Genomic DNA, 20064 nt, shown 5'->3' with positions numbered 1-20064 from the left:
TTCAACAGCGACCCGTAAGAACAAGAAACAAATAAGAATCTCTGATCGTGAACAGCAAAAAAGCAGTACCGATGATGATATGGACGGGAGCGATAACGCGAGAGAAGGCAGACTGAATGACCCCCAAGCGGCTTCACCGCCAAGGAAAAGGATCTGAACACGCAGCAGCAAACTGCGTCAACAAGTTCTGACAGACCGACATTCTTATATTTTTTTTATTTTAACTTATTGTAAAAAAATTAAAAGATCCACGGCTCAGTTGTGCTAACGCATTTAGCCGTTTCAAATAAATCATCAGATTAAAAAAATGATGATGAGTAAGCTTACCCTATTCATAGAGTTCTAGAGTGTCATGAACCAAACCTTCTTACCTTTATTATAGATAGTTTAAACAGTGAAAAAAGTGCCTGTTCGTGCATTTTGGCTTGCACGTTTCTTTCTTATACGTAGTTGAAGTTGGTGTATAAAAATGTAGAAATCTTCAATAACATTGAAACGAATGAGTATTTTTACATACAGTCTTCGACAGTATTATGAAGTTTTACCATCTACACATTTGTCACAATGAAAAAAGTTATATGAAAAAAATAGATTTAGGTGGGTTGTCACAGAAAACGCCTTATAAATCGATAACCTTTAGTCCTACAAGCTCAAGTTCTTCAACAAATTTCTTTATTGCGAGCATTTATAAAATTTTGTCGAAGACACCAACTTTCTACCTCGTCAGTATAAAAAGTTAACTTTTTTAGTTCGATCATAGTAAGCCAGTGATTCTCAACCTGGGGTCCGCGGACACCTAGGGGGGCGCGAAGTCATTGCTGGGGGTCCGCGAAGAAAAATATATTTTCCGAGCGTAGATTGGAATTTCAAGTCTTGTTTCCTGACAAACTGAAAATAACATATTGATAGCATACAAAATCGATGTTTATCCGTGGGGGTCCGCAGCAACCCAGGGCAATTTCTAAGGGGTCCATGGTACGAAAAAGGTTAAGAACCGCTGTAGTAAGCCATGCCTAATTTCAATTTTTATCGGATTGTGGGGAATATTCATACGAACAATTCCTCCAAAGACACCCTATGAATGTATTCGACGGTTTGGCGTCTAGTGAATTAAGTTCACGTTTTTGGCTGTGTGGTCGTAAAATGAACACATCAAGCACAGTCATTATTTTCTAACTAATAAGTGATTGAGATATTACAATGACCTTATATGTTTCTTGTTGGGCATGTTTTGTATATCTTTGATGAAAATAGTTCCCATTTGCCAGAAGAAATCTTTCTAGGTATGGTACGCGCTCAAACCTATCGTCTGGTTCAATCCCGAGGCAATGTTTCCGCTGTGGAAAATTTGGACATGGGTCAAAGGTATGCAATCAAAAGGAGGTGTGCCTCAACTTCAGCGGGGAACACAAAGTCAACAAAGCGGTCCCGTACAATGAGGAGAGCAAATACATTAACTGTGGTGACAAGCATTCAGCCAAAGATCGACGGTGCCCTGTTCAGATGAAAAAGGTCCAAATCACCGCCGAGTGCAGTGTTCCTCGTAAAAATGGTAAACCTCCACCACGAGCCACCTACTGGTGAACCCGGAGGTCAGTCAAGCCATCAAAGACCGCCGCAAAGCACTCCGGATACTGAAGAAGACCCCCGCTAGCCACCCCATGAAAGAACGAAGGACTACAGAGTTTTGTAGATCACGAAACCGGTCCAGGAAGACCATCGGGGCTGCGAAGATCAACTGTTGGAACGCGTTTCTCCAAGGAATATCTCCTGATATTTCTACCGCTGAGCTTAACGCCAAAGATTTTGAATAGCAGTCGCACTGGATAAAATGTTTTTTTTTTTATTTTGATTATAGAGGTTTTAACCTTAGTGTCATTCGTCTCTTTTCGAGTTAGTGAAATCTCTTTGAAAAATCTCTAACTCTATGTGCGGGGTTGGAAATCGAACCCAAACGAGCTGCGTACAAGGCAATCGATTTACAAACTACGCTATGATCGTCCCCGGGACAAAATGGTGTATCTTTTCAAACTCCTGTCAAGTAATCTATGGCAGGAGATTCCACATAACTATGCCACGTGAACAAACAGTGTCCGAGGAATTGGAAGCATTTCCTTAAAATGCGCTCTGAATATTCTTTTGCATAAATATTAAGAAGGGCTACGTCACTCACCACGACTTATCATTATGCTCTCTCGGCGTGTAATTCTGATGATACACTTGTGGGTACATCTTGTACTGCTCCCAAGAATTGTAAGCAGATGAGATTCCTTACAATAGCTTAAATTTTTCTCTTGAGAGATCATCAAATATACCAGGTCGAGCAAGCTCTGACACAAAGCCGAAGAAAACAGTTCTTGATCTTAGAAATTTGAGATAAGTAGAGGAGTTGTCGGCGCTTCCAGGAACACTAAAAATCTCAAGTGACATTTAAACCAGAGATGCAACTTAGTGCAGAACTCGTTGATGACCGACAACTTTGTGATATTGTGGAACTCTTCCCGGTATCGAGTAGGCTTCAATTCTCACGGTAGGGTTGTTCTCTCGATTACAATTGTTCTAGCTTACTTCAAAATCATTGCTACAGCTTTAAGGAGGGGGGCTGCTTCCTTATCTATGACCACTTATCTATCCCATTGTATTTCTATGAAACTGAGTAAACAAGCGATAAAGTTTGCAATATTCTCGATATTTTAAATTTGAAGTCTTTGCAGCTTAAATTTTTGTGTTGAGCAATTCGACCACGTTCGTTGTTTATTCTTTTATTCACTTTCCTTTTAAGAACAACGCCATATATCATGAATAAATCTGGATGAGACTAGTAGGATCGTAGGGTAATCTTTTGGCACCTATTTTGCAGTCTCAGTAGTGCGCTTCTTTGATGTTTATATTGGCCTTTTTTTCAGTTCGATTTTTGAACAAAAATTTAGTTTGTCTTATTTTAACATTTATCCTCACTCGCAGATCAGGATTTCAGCGCTCCCCGAAGGTTGACGCCCTTGGCGGGGGCCAATCCGACCAACCGCACGGTACAACTCTGATCATAGTTGGCGAAAGAAAAGATTTTCATATTTATTTTTTTAATGGTCTGATAGCGCTGATAAGGGTTAAATTGTTTACCAAAGAAAAGATTCTCCGGGGAGATTTTTGTTCCAAGTGGCTATGGTTATTAGTACAGAGCTGCACAAATTAATCCACGAAGATAGATCTTAATAATCACCTTCTATCCCGATATTGGCATACAGTCTGCGGACACCTGCCAAGTGAACTTGCTGAAACCGACTGAAATCACAATTCTTTCTATTCAAGATTTACGGCTCGTTGCATGAAATTAGAGGGAAACCAATTACGAACGAACTTCGGTCAGATAACTTAAAATCGGTTTTTTTGTATGCTACCTTCCAACCATCGGAAATAAAAATGATGGCCTCTGCTAGCAGCATGTAACGACACAAAATGATTCATCCACCAGCCGTGTACAGCTCACGAATATTTCCTTCCCGGTATTGTACAGCCCTCCGTTTTCCCTCAAGCAGACGAATACGAATGATAATAGAAATAAATCTGATAAAACTTTTTATCACTTAAGTATTCGGTTGGTGCACCGTATTGACGGCTCTGATCGAGGTGAGCTGAAAGTTTTCACCATTTCCGAGTAGTTTTCGAATGATTTCTCAAACATATTTTTTTCGTCTTTAATACGTGTTATACATATTCCAATTTTTAATACTACATTGCTGAACATATTTTCGACAAAATGGCATGACCCATCAAATCATTCTGTTACGTATAATGGAAATTATTAAGGTTCAAAAACTGACGCGGCTGCCATGGTCGATATTTTGAAACGGGACCCCTATATTGAAAGCTTAAATGTTTTCTACACTAACGAAAAAAGATATTGTCGCAAATCGTCGAGCTGAATCGAATGGTATGAGATTAGGGTCTCCGGGCCTCGGAAAAAATCTTGAACGTTTGAGCGAATTCTGTATATTTCTTTTATAAAAATGTAGAAATCTGAACATACATCACGCTAATTTGTATGCTCGGATAGTTACTGTGTTTGAGTTGAATGATCGTCTCATAGGGTCTTTAGTAATAGCGATTATTTTTTCCCAAAAACCATAATCAATTTCTCGATATGTGATTAATCTTTACCCTTTTTGCTTATTTTTTTCGCAGTTCCTCCTTTTTATTCGCATCTTCGCCCACGCCTCGGTGGCAACACTGTTTGGCTACATCTATCAAGGAGTCGGCCCAAATGCCAACCAGGTCCTGGCCAACTACGTCTACCTGTACGGATCGATGCTAATGATGGTCTACACGGGCAAGATGGCTGTCGTATTATCATGTAAGATGGCTAAATTTCTTTATTAAGCTACGTTCTTAATTTTCCACTTATAGTTCAAATCGAAATGGAATCGCTCACCAGGGAACACTTCAACCGGTGGTACAAACTGGGACCGTACTTCCTCTCGATACTGGTCATCGAGGTACCAGTGCAGGTTAGTATTTACGCGAAGCGGCGTGTGAACTGGCATTAATGTGTTTCTGTCAAGAGGCGACAGGTGTAGTAGAGTGTAGTTAACAAGAGTTATGACTATTTTTATATGGTTTTAATTTAGTTGAACGAGATACTAGTTTTTATGCCGTACTATGTTACGATGTGGCGCGAAAGGGTTTCCTAGTGAACAGTGTGGTGTCGATAAATTTGAATAAGAGTGTAGGATCTGTACTAGAAGTCATTAGTTCTTTGAAAAGGCCGACGTTTTTGTCAGTAACCAATCGGAGTAAGAAGCTTAACGACGCTAGGAAGTCGGAGCACCCACGTTCTGATCACTTATTGAACTAGTTGGTTATTGCTATTGGTTGGAAATTTAGTATTGACAGGTATTGGAAATCCGACTTTAACAATTTGTCATACCTTGACAGTTTTTCAGTTTGTCAAGGCCAAAGTTTTGCCTTTCACTGAACGCGCGTGTAGCATATTTTTATTGTTTGTTAATTCTTTAAAAATGACTTAGTCTAAGACTAATGACATTCTAAAGCATAATTTACGCGCCCTTGGAACAGATAATCAAAAAGAAATTCATAACATGTGCTTACAACCGTCTGTCTTTGTTTTCAGATCATCTGCTCGCTGATTTACGTCGTGATAAGTTATCATTTGACAGGTAACTATCACACCTTCGAACGGTTCCTGCTGTTTGCGCTATTCTGCATAGCTGGATCAATTTCCGCACAAGCTTGGGGATTCTTAATCGGGGCAGCGCTCTCAGTGAAGGTGAGTACGAACAAAACATGACTACCAAAGATTCAAACAGGTGAGGGTTGGTCTTAGTCTTGTGTGCAAGTTGAATCCATATGGCACCGTACCTTGTGTGCGAGTATGCTAGCGATAAAATAGAAGCTTCCACTTGTGCACAAGTTTGCTCGCAACTACATGAGTACTTTCATTCGAGCAGTTCTGCAAATATTTTGAATCGATACTCGACTTAAGTTTTAATTCCGATTACTAAACGAAAAACTATCCTCATTTTAGCTGGCCGTTTTCATCGGACCCATCCTGGCGGTGCTATTTTCCGTGTTCGGTTTCTGCACCCGCTACGTAGACATAACCCCGCTCTTCCAGTGGATGTGGCACATCAGCTACTACCGGGCGAGTTTCCACGGCATCCTGAACTCGGTGTATGGGATGAACCGGGAGGATCTGTTCTGTCCGGAGACGCAAATCTACTGCCACTTTAAGAACCCGGTACTGTTCCAGAAAGACATGGACATCGAACACGTGGATATGGAGCAGAACTTCTTGCTGATCGTGTCGATTGTGATAACGATGTACATCGGGACCATCTTTGTGCTGTGGTATAAGCTGAATAAGCGATAGCCGACGCTGGAAGAGTGTGGAATAGTTTGATAGTTTTGGAACCATAGAGTGCAATTCACTTTCAAGTTACCATTTCATCCGCTAATCAGATACTGTTCATTTCATCTAACGATTTAAGTAGGGTTACCAAATGGACTGAGAGCAAATTAAGGACATCCCTGCCAAATCTATTCGGAATTGGAGCCTGAATCAGTTGTCACTTGAGCCAGAATTCTGAAAAAGTCGGGATTCTGGCTTATGTTCCAGCAGTTGAACTGGGACGTTGAATCTTGATCGAGACAAATTGGAATGGTGTAGTGCCAATATTGAACGAAGGTAACATCTTTGGCTATATCGAGTTATCCAACAAATTTTGGTTACTTCTGAGTAAAAGAACTTTTGGTTGTGATGAGTCGCCGAGAGTATGCATTAACAAAAACAATCGCTGGAAGTATTTGAAATTGACAATTGAAATTGATTCTCTTGGAATAAAGCTGATCTGAATAATTTAATACAGGGTGATTCATCATGACGTTTTTTTGATCTCGCAAAAATTTTAAAAATGGAGTAAATCGCGAAATGTTTATTTGTCAATCGAAAGAACATGTTTTGCCATTTATTGTTTGAAAACAATTTCTTTTAAACGTTGACCATGTTGGCGCTTGAGGTAATCCTTTCAATTGGTCCAATTTTTGTTGATGGATTCGAGTATTTCAAGTGGTATCTGGCTAATTAGTCGAGTAAAGTTGGTTTCCAATGGGAATGTCAATGTTTTCTTCAATGCGTGCTGGATGTGGTCGATTTGTTCGCTAACCATCCAATAACGAGAACTGCAACTTTCACTCTTTTATTATATGGTGAATAGTGGAATCAGTTGGCCGATTATATCGACCATATTATGGACGGAGTGCACGAAACACATTTCTCACAGATCGCTGGTTTTCGAAATATAGTTGAATAATTTGAAAATCGTGAGCATACTGTGGTGGCAAACAATACTAAACTACAATAAATTGACATGCCTTGGTAAAACCATCATGTTGAACCACTCTGTATATGCCAAGGTTTGAGACTAAAAATAAGGACATTTGAAGTAAAATAAGGACGCTTTCCAAAAACCTCGAAAATAAGGACATGTCCTTTAAAATAAGGACGGTTGGTAACCCTAGATTTAAGACCAATAAATTAAAGCTGGATTGTGTCTGTTTTAGAGTTTAAGGAGGCCACCAAACTTGCCACTATAATCCGCAGAATTTGAGTGAAGAGCTTTGAATTTTTTAATGCTTGGTTAGAATGTCACACTTCACCATTCGTGGTAATGGGCTTCTATCGTTAGCGACCATTAAAATTTAACTTGGAACAAAGAAATGAATCAATGAAAAATACAATGTCTGTGATTATGAAAATAGCCCATTCATTAAGGTTAAGTCTAAGTAATCGTATTAAAATACTAGCATTTTAAGACCCACCTGTTTGAGGAATCTTAGCCAGATTGGTTCGGAATCAATCTGTGACATTAGAAGTATAATCTCTATTTCTGTATTTAATGTACCGTACATTATTTATTTGCTATCAATGATGACTTTCAATAAATAATTAATTAGGGAATAAAGCTTAACCTAGAAAGTACGGCATCCACGCGAACAGAGAAAACTTCCATGACCTACTGATCCCATCTTGTTAGCGCAGGCAGCCGTCTGTCAGTGAACTGTTCTTCCTGCTCTGTTACCGAACCAACAATCAAAGTAGGCGCGATTACATGAATTCAGTTCAAGCAGTAGTCTGGCTTATCTATACAGCTGAAGCTGCTTTTGTCCTATTCTTTTTCTGCGGTGTTTTTATTCTGTTAATTGGTCTTTTGATCGAACGCACCCGAATTTCGTTCATTGCGGAAAGAGTCGCTATTGTGTGATAGCGATAGAGGTTTATCTGCACGATGGGCGGCCTTTTTGGAATGCTAGGGCCTTGAACAGGTGTTTTGGTGCGGGGACTCGAAGGTCATTGGACGTTACACTGTTACTGATAGAAAAAGGGAGTAAAATGACAATTTTATTGCTGAAATTTGAATATAGGGACTCCTGTATTCAGTCGCCTTTTACGACCTGGGAGCAGGAACCTAATGGATTCATTTTTGGCTACGAAATTTTAACCCACCGGATGCCACACGGCCTAGAGGAAAGATAATAGACTTATCAGACACCTGGTGAACCACAACCAACACGACGAACCACTCCGTGGAATGCTAGTTACCCTACACGTGAGATGCTAGCCGGTAAATAAAATGTAGAACTGGGAACAAATACATATTGCAGCTTGAAAACTTTGAGGATCATGACGACCTCCACGTCATTTCTGCCAAAAACGAAGTGTTGTTAACTGGAGTGGAAAGTGACATCCACAAGGAACTAAATCTTATTACTTCCGGGAACGAGTCGGGACAACCGTTCAAATGAAAGGCTCTCTGAGGAAAGTGGCTTTTACGAGCTGGAAAATCGCCCAATATTAAATCAAATCGTAAAGTAGAAACAACCGCGCAAAGTTCCGCACAAAGTTCTGCGCGAAATTCTGTTCCGTTCGTCCGAAATTCCGCGCAAAACACCACACGAAATCTCGTACGAACTTGCATGCGGAATTCCGCACGATGCTCCGCGCAATAATTAGGACGAAATTCCGTTCAAACTTCCGCGCGAAATTCCGTGAGACTTCATTTTTCATGCGAAATTCCGTGCAAAAATTCGCGTGACATTCCGCGCGAAATTTCGGGTGAAATTCCTTGCGAAATTCCCCGTGAATTTCCGTGCGAAATGCCACGCAAACTTCTGCGCGAAATTCCGCATGAAATTTCGCACAAGCTTTAGTGCAAAATTTCGCGTCAAAATCCGCGTAAAATTCCGCGCGGAATTCCACGTGAAATTCCTCACAATTTCCCGTGCTAAATTCCGCGCGTAATTTCGTGTGAAATTCCGTCCGAAAATTCCGCGCGAAGTTCTGTGCGAACTCCATTCCGCGAGAAGTTTCGTACAAAATTCCTGACGAAATTCCGCTTGTATTTCGGTGCGGAAATTCGTGCGAAATTCCGGATCAAATCCCGCGCGAAATTCCGTGCGAAATTCCGCGCGAAGTTCGATGCGATTTCCCCGTGAACTTGCGTGCGAAATCCCACGCAAACTCCGCGCGAAATTCCGCATGAAATTTCGCGCAAACTTCAGTGCGAAATATCGTGTAAAAATTCTCGCAATATTCCGCACGAAATTCAGCGCGAAATTCCTCGTGAAATTCCGCCCAATTTCAATTTCCGTGCTAAATTCCCCAGAAATTCCGTGTGAACTTTCGAGCGAAAATGCCGCGTGAAATTCCGTGCGAAATTCTGGGCGAAGTTTCCGCGCAAACTACATATTAAATTAACTTTTGCGTCTTCTAGATAACATGCTGATTCCGATTTATATGGGAATTTCAAGTATGACCGCATTCTTCAACCCGTAACTCCGGAACCACAACTCCAATCCAAAAAAAAAAAACTTTAATGATAGCCTAATATGGAACAATTCGCCCCAGCCATCTTGTAGAAAATTGTGTGAGTTTATTTGACACATACATACACACACATAAGGAGCATGCGCAGCAAATCTGTTCACCAGAGGTGGTTCGGTGAGGTCACCACCACCAGCAGCAGCCGAAGTTTTTTGGCAACATCAGGAGGAGGAGAAGCAACAGCAACATCAGCAGCAGCAATAACAGACAGAGCAGAGCGGAGTGAATCAAACTCCGCAGAAGCCAAAAGTAGTAGCAGCGAAGTGTTTGGTGAAGGAGCTCCACAAGTTTGTTGACGTTAGAAACAATGTCCATCAGGACATTAAGAAGATGGTTCTCAGAATCCGAAAGGCGCTAATTTCTGCCGTGATGGAGTATGACACGCCATTGTTGAGGGCTGATGTAACTTAGCAATAGACTGCCCAGAAAAATGATGAATTTTTGAAAACTCAATCGGCCCACCCCTGAGTCAATTCCTAGTCCCACCAGGAGTACTTGCACCAAATTTGAAGCAAATCGGACAAGTCTTACTATCGGACCAACGTGCCTGAAGTTTGTATGGAATTTTTCAACAATTTACATGGAAAAAACTCCCTAGTTCGTATTTTCGCCACTAGGTGGCACTGTATGCATCGTATTATCACAGTAAGTGAAAATAAGAAAGATAATTTAATTGTCTACAACTTTGTCGAAGACTGCTAGTAAATCCGGCTTTGTTAAAAGAAGTTATTAAACTTTTAACGAAGTGATGTCTGAGTCAGTTTTGCATGGGGCCTAGCAGTGCATGGTTGTGTATCAGTACTCGAATCCCGCGAACTATACATTTTTGTGAAATAATGGTTAGATTTAACTGAATAGTATGTTTACAATAATTGTATTAAATAATGCGGGCTATGTTTTGGTTAGAAAATTTTAGTTCTACCTGTGACCGCATAGAGGGCGCCACCACTAACTTTTCATAGAAGAGAGATAGAGTATCAAGATATTCGGATGAAATACTGAAAAATGCCTGCTCTATAACTTTGTAGAAGACACCAAATTTCTATCTCTCTCCGTTGAAAAGTTAGTGGTGGCGCCTTCTATGCGGTAACAGGAGGAACTAAAATTTTCTAACCAAAGCATGACTCGTATTATTTACTATAATTCTTGTAAACATACCATTGAGCTAAACCTAACGATTATTTCACAAAAATGTTTAGTTCGTGAGACTCGAGTACTGATACACAACCATGCACAGTTAGGCCCCATGCAAAACTGACTCAGACATCACTTGGTTAAAAGTTTAATAACTTCTTTTAACAAAGCCGGATTGACTAGCAGTCTTTGACAAAGTTGTAGACAATTAAATTATCTTTCTTATTTTCACTTACTGTGATAATACGATGCATACCGTGCCACCTAACGGCGAAAATGCGAGCTGGTGGGTTTTCTCCATGTAAATTGTTGAAAATTCCCATACAAACTTCAGCCACCTTTGTCCGGTAGTTAGACTTGTCCGATTTGCTTCAAATTTTGTGCAAGTACTCCTGGTGGGACTAGGAATCGACTCAGAGGTGGGCCGACATGGGTCATTTTTTTTCCTGTCACTCTACTGAGCATCCATTGGCGTCGGCTAAAGCTACTATATTCTCCTCCCAAGCAGGGGAAGGAGAAGCTGATCGGAGTGGAGAACATGCCAGTTGCCGTGACTTCAAAGAGGGCGAAAACCTCGCCAGGACGCGCTTACTGCCGAAGGGACGGACGCTACTCATCCGGGAGAAACCTGTAGTACCGTTGTAGATCGGATGGAGAAATTCAAGAAACAGCAAAAGCGGAAGGAATAGAGGAAAGTGGTGTAGAAGGGGAAAAGAAAACCTCCAACTCGACTATGCAGGAGATTATTACCGAACTACTAAGTCAACAGGCAGAAGTTGTCTTAAGCCCAGAGATGTTGTGCAAGGACCTGTATGAGATCACGACGGAAGACGAGCTGAGAGGTTCACTGAAGCAGCAGTGCAACATGGGCGAGGTGCATATGACGATCCGGTTAAAGAAAGAGTTCGGAGGAACTCAGACAGTGATTATCGTTTACCGGTAACCACTGCCGACAAGACGCTGGAGGTAGGCAAACTTACAGTTACGGATGGTCGAGATGCCCATTGTGAACCTCGCCTCGAGTGAATAAACAAGCGGAGAAATGCTTCAAGTGTTTGGGTTTTGAACATTTGGCAGGGGTTTGCAAAGGCCCGGATAGATTCAGGATGTACTGGAAATACGGGGAAATGGGGCATCTTATCATCTTGCACTCTGCACACAGTGGTTGCTTGCTTTGCAGTCCAGTCGACGGAAACGACCATCGGACGAGTCGCTTTAATTGCTCTGCCTACAAGAAGGCTACGACAGAAACTATGTGTGACGTCGCTTTGATTGGAGAGCCGGCCATTTAGGCCGTATAGCGGGACCGAGAACGTGGATGCGACTGACCTAACAAGAAGGTGTGACGGTTTGTGATGAAAACAATAGACGGCGTCCAGATTATTGGTGGAACGAAACGCACAGTACGCTACACGCTTCAGTATCGGAGCCAGATAGAAAGGAGAGCAAGGCAGCGTTTCGGGAAGCTACGGCCGCTTTTAAACGCGAGATCCAGCTTAGCAAGTTAGATTTCCACGAAGAGCTCTGCAGAGAAGTAGAAGCCAATCCCTTGAGCGACGCGTACCAAGTCATGAGTCAATGAAGGGCCCATCGAAGCCAGTCTAAATGTGCCCGGGTAAGCTGAGGATAATCGTTGAGAGTCTCTTCCAAAAGTACGACCCAACTACCTGACCACCCACACCGTACGACGAAGAAGAAGGGGCAAACACGAACGAGCGGCAAGTGACTAACGATTTAGCTCACCGAAGCATCGAAGCGCCTTAAATCAAAGAAAGCTCCTGATGCGGATGGAATATCAAACGTGGTACTGTAGAAGTTTCTAGATGAAGGCAACTACCCCGAAATGTGGAAGGTACAAAAGCTGGTGTTGTTGCCCTTTGGCAGGGAAGTTACCAATCGATCCGGCCTCGTATAATCCTATATGTTTGCGGGATACACTCGGAAATCCCCTGGAAAGAATTATTTTTAACAGCCTGACAAATTGCAAGCACGGGCTGTCCATGATGCAGTTCGGATTTTGCACATTAGTGTTGAGGAGAGAGAAAGTGTTGAGAAGGCATCTAAACAGAAGCAACGAAGAGAACGATACTGCGCTGTGGTCACGAAAGATTTGAAGAATGCATTTAACAGCGCCAACCGGGGAGCCATCGCCGCAGCGCTGCATAGAATGAAGGTTCATCGCCGCAAATGGCCGCGCTTCATGAAACACCGCGCCTAGACGATCTGTCAAAAGATTGCAAATTGCATAACGAAGGGCCGAATGAGAGCATAAGGTGAGCTCTGTCTTCGGAACTCTGGGCTCTGATCGCTACGCTGTGGATTCTGGACTCTGCATTCTCGACACTGAAGTCTGGATTCTGGACTCTCGCGACTCTGGATTCTGGACTCGGGACTCTGGACTCTGGCCTATGGAGTCTGGAGTCTGGGTTCTCTCCTTGGGATTCTGGGTTCTGATTTCTGGGCTATGGACCCTGAATAAAAATACACAGAAAAAATCAGTCTGGACGAGGAAAAATTTTTTCAAAAAACTTTTTTTCCTTGAAAGTGCCCAACTTGAATTTTTGACGGTACACCCAAAACGTAAACCGTATGAATTACATGCGAATAAGCATGATTCTAATGAGAATTTTGCATTGTAAATGGTATAATGCATAGAAAGCGATGTTGGTCCGGAACAAATATGCATTAAATGGCGATTACACCACAGAAACTTACACAAACCCACAGTTGGGAATGTATCATTGAATATAACGATATCGGAGTATTAGTATTAAAATGACTCCGCACTAATACACATGTAAAGGACATCTCCACTCGGATACATGTGCGCTCTGAAAATACTAACACACGCTCAAGGATCTGTTTCCATTTCGCTTTTCTACTAATCACATGCTGCATATTAGAGAGAACAGTTTATAGCATCATCAAATTGGTGGGGTGTGGGTGATCCTTATGTGTTGATATAGGGGAATTAAGGTTGCACAGAGAATGCGCAAAATTCGCAAACGAAAAAAGCAGTTTTTTGTCACACCGTATGTCGGATCTTCATAAAAATCAATCAGCATGTGTAGAATGTTGTTACAGTACTGCTGATTGATTTTTATGAAGATCTGACATACGGTGTGGCAAAAAACTGCTTTTTTCGTTTGCGAATTTTGCGCATTCTCTGTGCAACCTTAAATCGTCATTTGGCTGTCAAAGAAAAATCAGGTAACTCCTCATACCAACGAGAATCGCATTTCATCCCTTTACAGTCGGATGTCATTCATAAATATCTTATCGAAAAATGTAAATATTAAGCGACTCTAGTGAAGGTGATGATAAGTTTTCGTTATTGTGCGCTCGTTTCATGATGAACTCACGAATCGGTTGCAAAATATAGTTAAAGACTACTTGATTCACGATATTATTAAAAAATATTAAGTTTTTCATAGAGAAAATGCTTTAAATCCCGGGCTAAAAAAAGGCGAATAAAATGCACGTTGTTTGTTTACATATTCGGGCAGCTGCATAATTGGCTCTGCTGGAGATTGATGATGGTAACACTAAACCGGAAGTAGTCCCTGTAGTTTGAGACGAACGGTCTGCCGAAGAAAAAAAAAGCGTTTCACTCTAAATTATTGAATAATAATTTTATGGAATACGACATGGCGCAGTTGGCAGGTAAATATTATAATAAATTAGAGAAAGGGAATTAATTTCGGTCTTTACGAAATGAATTTATATAGAGCGAGTTGGTCTCGGCACATAATTAAACATGGATCCATTAGTTGTCCTTTATATAAAAGTACAGAGCGAGCAGGTCTCCTAACTCGAAAATATTGAAAACAAATCCTTACGCTGAAGTGGAGCGTGCAGGTCTCTACAAGTTTTGATTGTTTTAGGAATGTATGTTCGAGCTCCGAAGAAAAGGGAGTCGAACAAGCCGAAAAGATTGTCCAAAGTGTTGGAGGAGGACAGGGCTGTGAGTGCGCTTTTGGCACGTGAACTTGAATAGTCTCGCAAGGAAAACGAAGAGCTAAAAGCCATCATGAACACTAGAGATGATCATACACTAGGTAGTTCCACGTTGGAGTTTGAAGTCCAGAATGGATGTAGTAGTACACAACGAATGGCAACTACGTCCAAATCGATTCGGAATATGAAAGAGTCCAAATTCTTGTACTCGATGAACCATTTATCATTGGCATCGATCAACGTACCAGAGTGTCAAGCTCCTGATGGTGAAGACATCCATCGACAAAATTTTGAGCAATTGAAGGATTTGCTAGCGAACTCGCTAAAGCTGGCAGGAATCGAAGACGAACCGATGATGTTCACTGTATTTAAAGTGCAGGCAAGCCAACGCCTGCTCGGAATTTTTCGGAACACGAAATCATCTACAGATGCGCCGGATGCGAATTACAGCCCTTTTCGAATGCTATGCACCGCTTGAAATCGTATTTTGGTTCAGGGTCAGGTGTCATGCTGATGAGACGTAGACTAGCGCTATTGTCACAAAAACCTGATAAATCTGACCTTAACTTCATTACAAGTGTCGGAGCAATAGCTAAGTTGTGCGAATTCGATGAAGAGAAAGAACTCGAAGAAATCGTGGCAACAGTTACAGAGCATTCCATTCCAATAACGTCTACGTACGATGAAAATCGTTCGCGTCGCCGAAATTTTGATTCACGGGGAAAGTTATACCAGCGTGAGTTTCCCCCACGTCGTGGCAGTCGTCGTATACCAAGAAAAAGGCCATATCAATTTGGAAGCCAAGGGGTCCTTGGAAGCGTCCGACAGAAGAGAATTCGGAAGTACCTCCAATCAAGATTGCGGCAATCGAGAAAATGGAAGAGAAATCAGCAGCAGAACCAGTAGGTGTCAATGTAGCAGATGTTTGATGTGTTGATTTTTTACTTAAGCTTACACAAAAAAAAAATATTTGAAGTAAACATTATATGACTCAAAAATAATGAATTCAACCTGAAATAAAAAAAATAACATCACTAGTTTAAAAAAAAAATACATATACGTATAATCCAGCAGGAAACGTCTTCGATCGAGGTGGTGGAACTAATTAGAAAATCACATCCGCAGCTTCTTAATAAATGTAGTTCTGCCTCGCCGAGCCAACCCGCAAGTTTGCTAAGGTCCGTTGAAGCGTCCTCTACCAGAGATACTGACTATCAAATTATGGCTACAGAAAATAACGATGTTGGGGCTGAAAATAAGCCTTTTGTGAGTACTAGTGCATTAGTTTTTACTATCTTAATAATAATATCTTGTGCATCAGCAGCTTAACCGTTGTTTGCCAAAGTCGCCGAATTTCGTGAATGAGTGTTTTGATGAAGGTATAATATTCGCTGAGGTGGCCGGAATGAGGTGTCCATTTTTGATAGACTCTGGTGCACAGGTCAATACATTCACCGAAAACTCATTCCGTAGTTTGATCTCGGATCCCAGATATAGAGACGGCGTATACAAAATAGAGCAGCAATCAGACAGACCACTGAAAGCTTACGCTTCATCCGGAGATATTGACGTAATAGTAACATTTCATGCGCATATGTATATTACCCATGATAGACCGACACTTCTCGAAAAGTGTTAGGGGAATTATGGTTAAAACCGACACCTTAAGCTTAACACTTTTTCTAAGTTGCCACAAAACCAATAAAATTATAATTTTTATGCAGAATTCTTCTTCAGAAAATTCTTAACAAGACTTAATTTTTTCAGCGCTTCAAAAAATTAATTTCATAAAAAAATATTGGTTGTAAAACTTGGAAAACAAAGTGACTTTTTGTAAGCACTGCGGGTAAAACCGACACCCCATAGGGGTAAGATCGACACCCCCTTTAATTTATTTTCTCTCCACTTTATTAAAATCTTTATCTTTATTAAAAATGAGATATATGCGTGATTAAAAAAGTGTGAGTATGTATGATGCAAATATGTGCTTTTTATTGCTTCATCATGTAGTGAGGGGAAGAAAGTTCGAAAGCGTAGTACTATAAATAAGAGTATTTTATGCTATAGGATTATTTATTGATATGAGTATTTCCACATAATCCTTGCGCACATCATTGCAACCTCCAGTGTCATTTTATTTCATAAGAGAAGATTTTCAAGCGTTCTACGTGCTGCTAATTGGATTCATTCACTTATAAGTGACACACCCACAGTTCTTAGTAAAACTATCTTTTTCAGATTTGATTTTTCGGACTCTGATCATCAACGATCTATTGGGGTATACATAATATCATTGTCTCATTGTGATAAAATTCGTCTATGACAAACCAAGAGAACACTAAAATTTCGGTTTGATGACCTTTTTGCAGAAATAGCAAAAGCTTCGTTAGAATCAGATAAGCAAAAATTCCAATTTTTGATTTTTAAGGAGACTTACAAGAAATAAACACAATAAAAGTATTTCTGTGTATTTCTGCTAATACTATAGTGTTCTAATAGGCTAATTGAAGTGTCACAAAGACCCCAAGTATTTTGAAATGAATCGCAACTATACACAACCATCTTAACAGGGTGTCGGTTTTACCCTAACCATAGAGTGTCGGTTTTACCCCAACAGCGCACATTTTTTTATAAAAGCAATTAAAAATATTGAATTTTTCAAACTCGTCTTCAATGCACCTAGTTGATCATAGGACAGGCTGATAATAATAGGTATTGAAAAATGGGGTGATTTGAAAAGCTTTCGTTCGGTTAAAACCTTAAAATCTACCAACGAAATTTTACATCCAGACGAATATGAACGCTGCTGTCGAATGTTTTGTTAATTTTTATGACATTCGGCGCACCAACGTAAATCCAATTTTTCTTCAAATGCTCTGAATAAACGTACTAATAATATTGTATCATTATGAAATGAATAAAAATTTGATTTCTAGGAAAAGTTGTGGGGTGTCGGTTTTTCCCACAATTCCCCTATGTTGTTAGAGAACTACGAGCTCTTATGAGTAGATCAACGGCGTCTAGATACAGCGTTCTAATGTTGGGACTGCAGGCACAGAGAACAGACATATAAGCTAGAACAAATTTTCCCGAAAAACCTGTGTAAACATTTAAATGAAAATACGTTGAAAATTACCATCGCATACAAGTTCGCATGCGTGCGTCACCATTGTATCCAAGTTTGCACACAAGTCCCGTATAGCGATTGCTGGCCGATCGAAGCGCCGACTAGTGGCAAGTTGCTACTTGCTGTTGTCATTTCAAAGCGACTGTTTATTTTCTTACACAAGTTGAAAACTTTACTTGTGTGTCAGTTCTCAGTGCTGCAGGTTCCAGTACACCCGCAAGATGATGTCGATCGGTCGTTATACCCGGGCGAGATAGCAGCTATCATAACAGACGAAATATTTCCAAAATTCAACATACCTCCGGTTAAAATCCACTATGACAAGACAAAGCCACCCTGTCGAAATATTTTTTTAATATCCCATTATCTATAAAACCTTTGGTAGAAAAACGAATTCAGGGGTTAGTTACTGCAAATATCATAGAACCCGTTACATCCACCGCACACCATTTGCCATGCCCACGCTAGAAAAGATCTTAGCTGAATTAAATGGAGCTACCTGCTTCTCCACAATCGACCTTTCGCAGGATTTCTTCCACATCGAATTAGCCGAAGAATCGAGACACCTTACGAACTTTTGTACTGAATTCGGAATGTTTCGCTGTGTAAGATTACCATTCGGATTGTGCAATGCTCCGGACTTTTTCCAGGAGACGCAGAGAATGAAGAAAACGAGTTTAGATATCTAAAGGTGGAAGCCCTTAGCACCATAAGACGCTTGGGTTATTACAACCCGTTAGATGCAACTGAATTGTTCGTTGATGCATCTCCTTTGGGGCTTGGTGCTGTATTAACGCAATACAATAGTGATGGTCGTCTCAGGATCATTGCTTGCGCCTCGAAGGTACTATCTTTATCGGAACAACGTTATCCGCAAACACAGAAAGAGGCACTTGCTGTGGATTGGGGAGTTGAACGGTTCAGTTACTATTTGTTGTACGTACCGATGCAGATGCCAATCAGTATATTTTCAGTAGTAACCATAGGTTGGGAAAGAGAGCAGTCACTCGAGCAGAAGGCTGGGCTTTAAGGTTACAGCCGTGAGTCACAGAAAATCGAACCTTTCGAAGAACATGTAGAAAAACATTTCCTCTACGCACTGGATACCAGTTATATGGAACTAACATGGAGTGAAATAGAAACTGCTTCAGAAAGTGATGATGAGTTGCTTGCGGTGTGTGAAGCTCTGGACAGCAAAAAATGGTCAAATGAATTGCGAGCATACGAGGCCCAGCGGAAAAACATAAGCCACCTCGGATCATTGGTTTTCAAAGATGAGCGTGTGATACTACTTCAAATTCTTCGCGGAAAAGCACTCAACTCGGCTCATGGAGGTCACGTGTGGTGAGATGGCCATGAAACGCATTATTCGACAATTTTTTTGGTGGCCAAAAATGGCAAATGATATCGTTAAGTACATCAAAAACTGTGAAGCATGTACATTTTTGTCCAGGCGCAATGCCCCAGTACCACTAGCATCAGGAGATCTTCCCGAAGGACCGTGGGAAGTCCTACAAATTGATTTTTTGTCTATACCCAGCTTTGGAACTGGCGAGTTCTTGGTCGTGATCGACACCTATTCACGATATTTATCAGTCGTCGAGATGAAATTCAAGGATGCTGAAAGGTTTTTCAAACATGGGGCCTCCCATTAATCATACAGAGCGATAATGGGCCGCCTTTTCAAAGTACATCATTTATTATGTTTTGGCAGGATAAAGGTATTAACGTTCGCAAGTCGATACCGCTTTCTCCGCAATCCAACGGGGCCATTGAGAGACAAAACCAGGGCATTATTAAAGCCTTCGCGGCTTTCAGGCTGGACGGGACAAATTGGCGATATGCCCTTCAACAGTATGTTCACAAACACAATACTCTTGTACCACATTCTTCGACTGAATATAACACCTTTTGAATTGTTGGTTGGGTGGCGTTATCGGGGCACATTTCCTAGCCTCTGGAGTAGTTTGTGCAATAAAGAACTGGACCGTATCGATTTTCGTGAACATGATGCAGAATCAAAGCATTCAAGCAAACGGTATGCTGACCGGGTGCGGTACGCCAAGCACTCAGACATCGAAATTGGTGACGTAGTTCTTCTTGCACAGCAGAAGAAATCTAAAATAGATCCTGTCTTCTCATCGGAGCAATTCAGGGTAATGACTAAAGAAGGAGCGAAAGTTGTAGTCATAAGTCAAACAGGCGTGCAATATACAAGAAACATTCAGGATTTAAAGAAAGCTCCAGGTTTTGATGTAACATCTACCCTTGCCGAGCAGTATCCTAATCAACGGAATGGTAATGGGTTGGTGCTGGAAGATGCTGCCGGAGCTACGATGGCTGGAGCACCAATTCCAGCTCCACGGGCCCGGGCCCCGTGGTGGTGGAGGAACGCTACGTGGGAAGCTGAGCTGCAAGCAACCGGGCGGGTCATAGGTGGTGGATAATG

The 20064-nt window shown here is 41.2% G+C and overlaps 1 protein-coding gene across 2 annotated transcripts in view; it reads left to right on the top strand.

Moving 5' to 3' along the window:
• LOC131678782 (ATP-binding cassette sub-family G member 1) overlaps positions 1 to 7413 on the top strand; it is a 159759-nt gene extending 152346 nt beyond the window's left edge. For both annotated transcript variants that reach the window (XM_058959081.1, XM_058959082.1), the window contains 4 exons: positions 4183 to 4351; positions 4405 to 4505; positions 5129 to 5284; positions 5543 to 7413. In XM_058959081.1, coding sequence (XP_058815064.1) covers positions 4183 to 4351; positions 4405 to 4505; positions 5129 to 5284; positions 5543 to 5887 — 771 coding nt within the window. In that variant the 3' untranslated portion in view covers positions 5888 to 7413. The remainder of the gene's footprint in view (positions 1 to 4182; positions 4352 to 4404; positions 4506 to 5128; positions 5285 to 5542) is intronic.
• The last annotated feature ends 12651 nt before the right edge of the window (positions 7414 to 20064 follow it).

This window comes from Topomyia yanbarensis, chromosome 2 (assembly GCF_030247195.1).
Source record: "Topomyia yanbarensis strain Yona2022 chromosome 2, ASM3024719v1, whole genome shotgun sequence".
Classification (NCBI taxonomy): Eukaryota; Metazoa; Arthropoda; class Insecta; order Diptera; family Culicidae; genus Topomyia; species Topomyia yanbarensis.
This window is presented reverse-complemented; position numbering and strand designations above follow the sequence as displayed.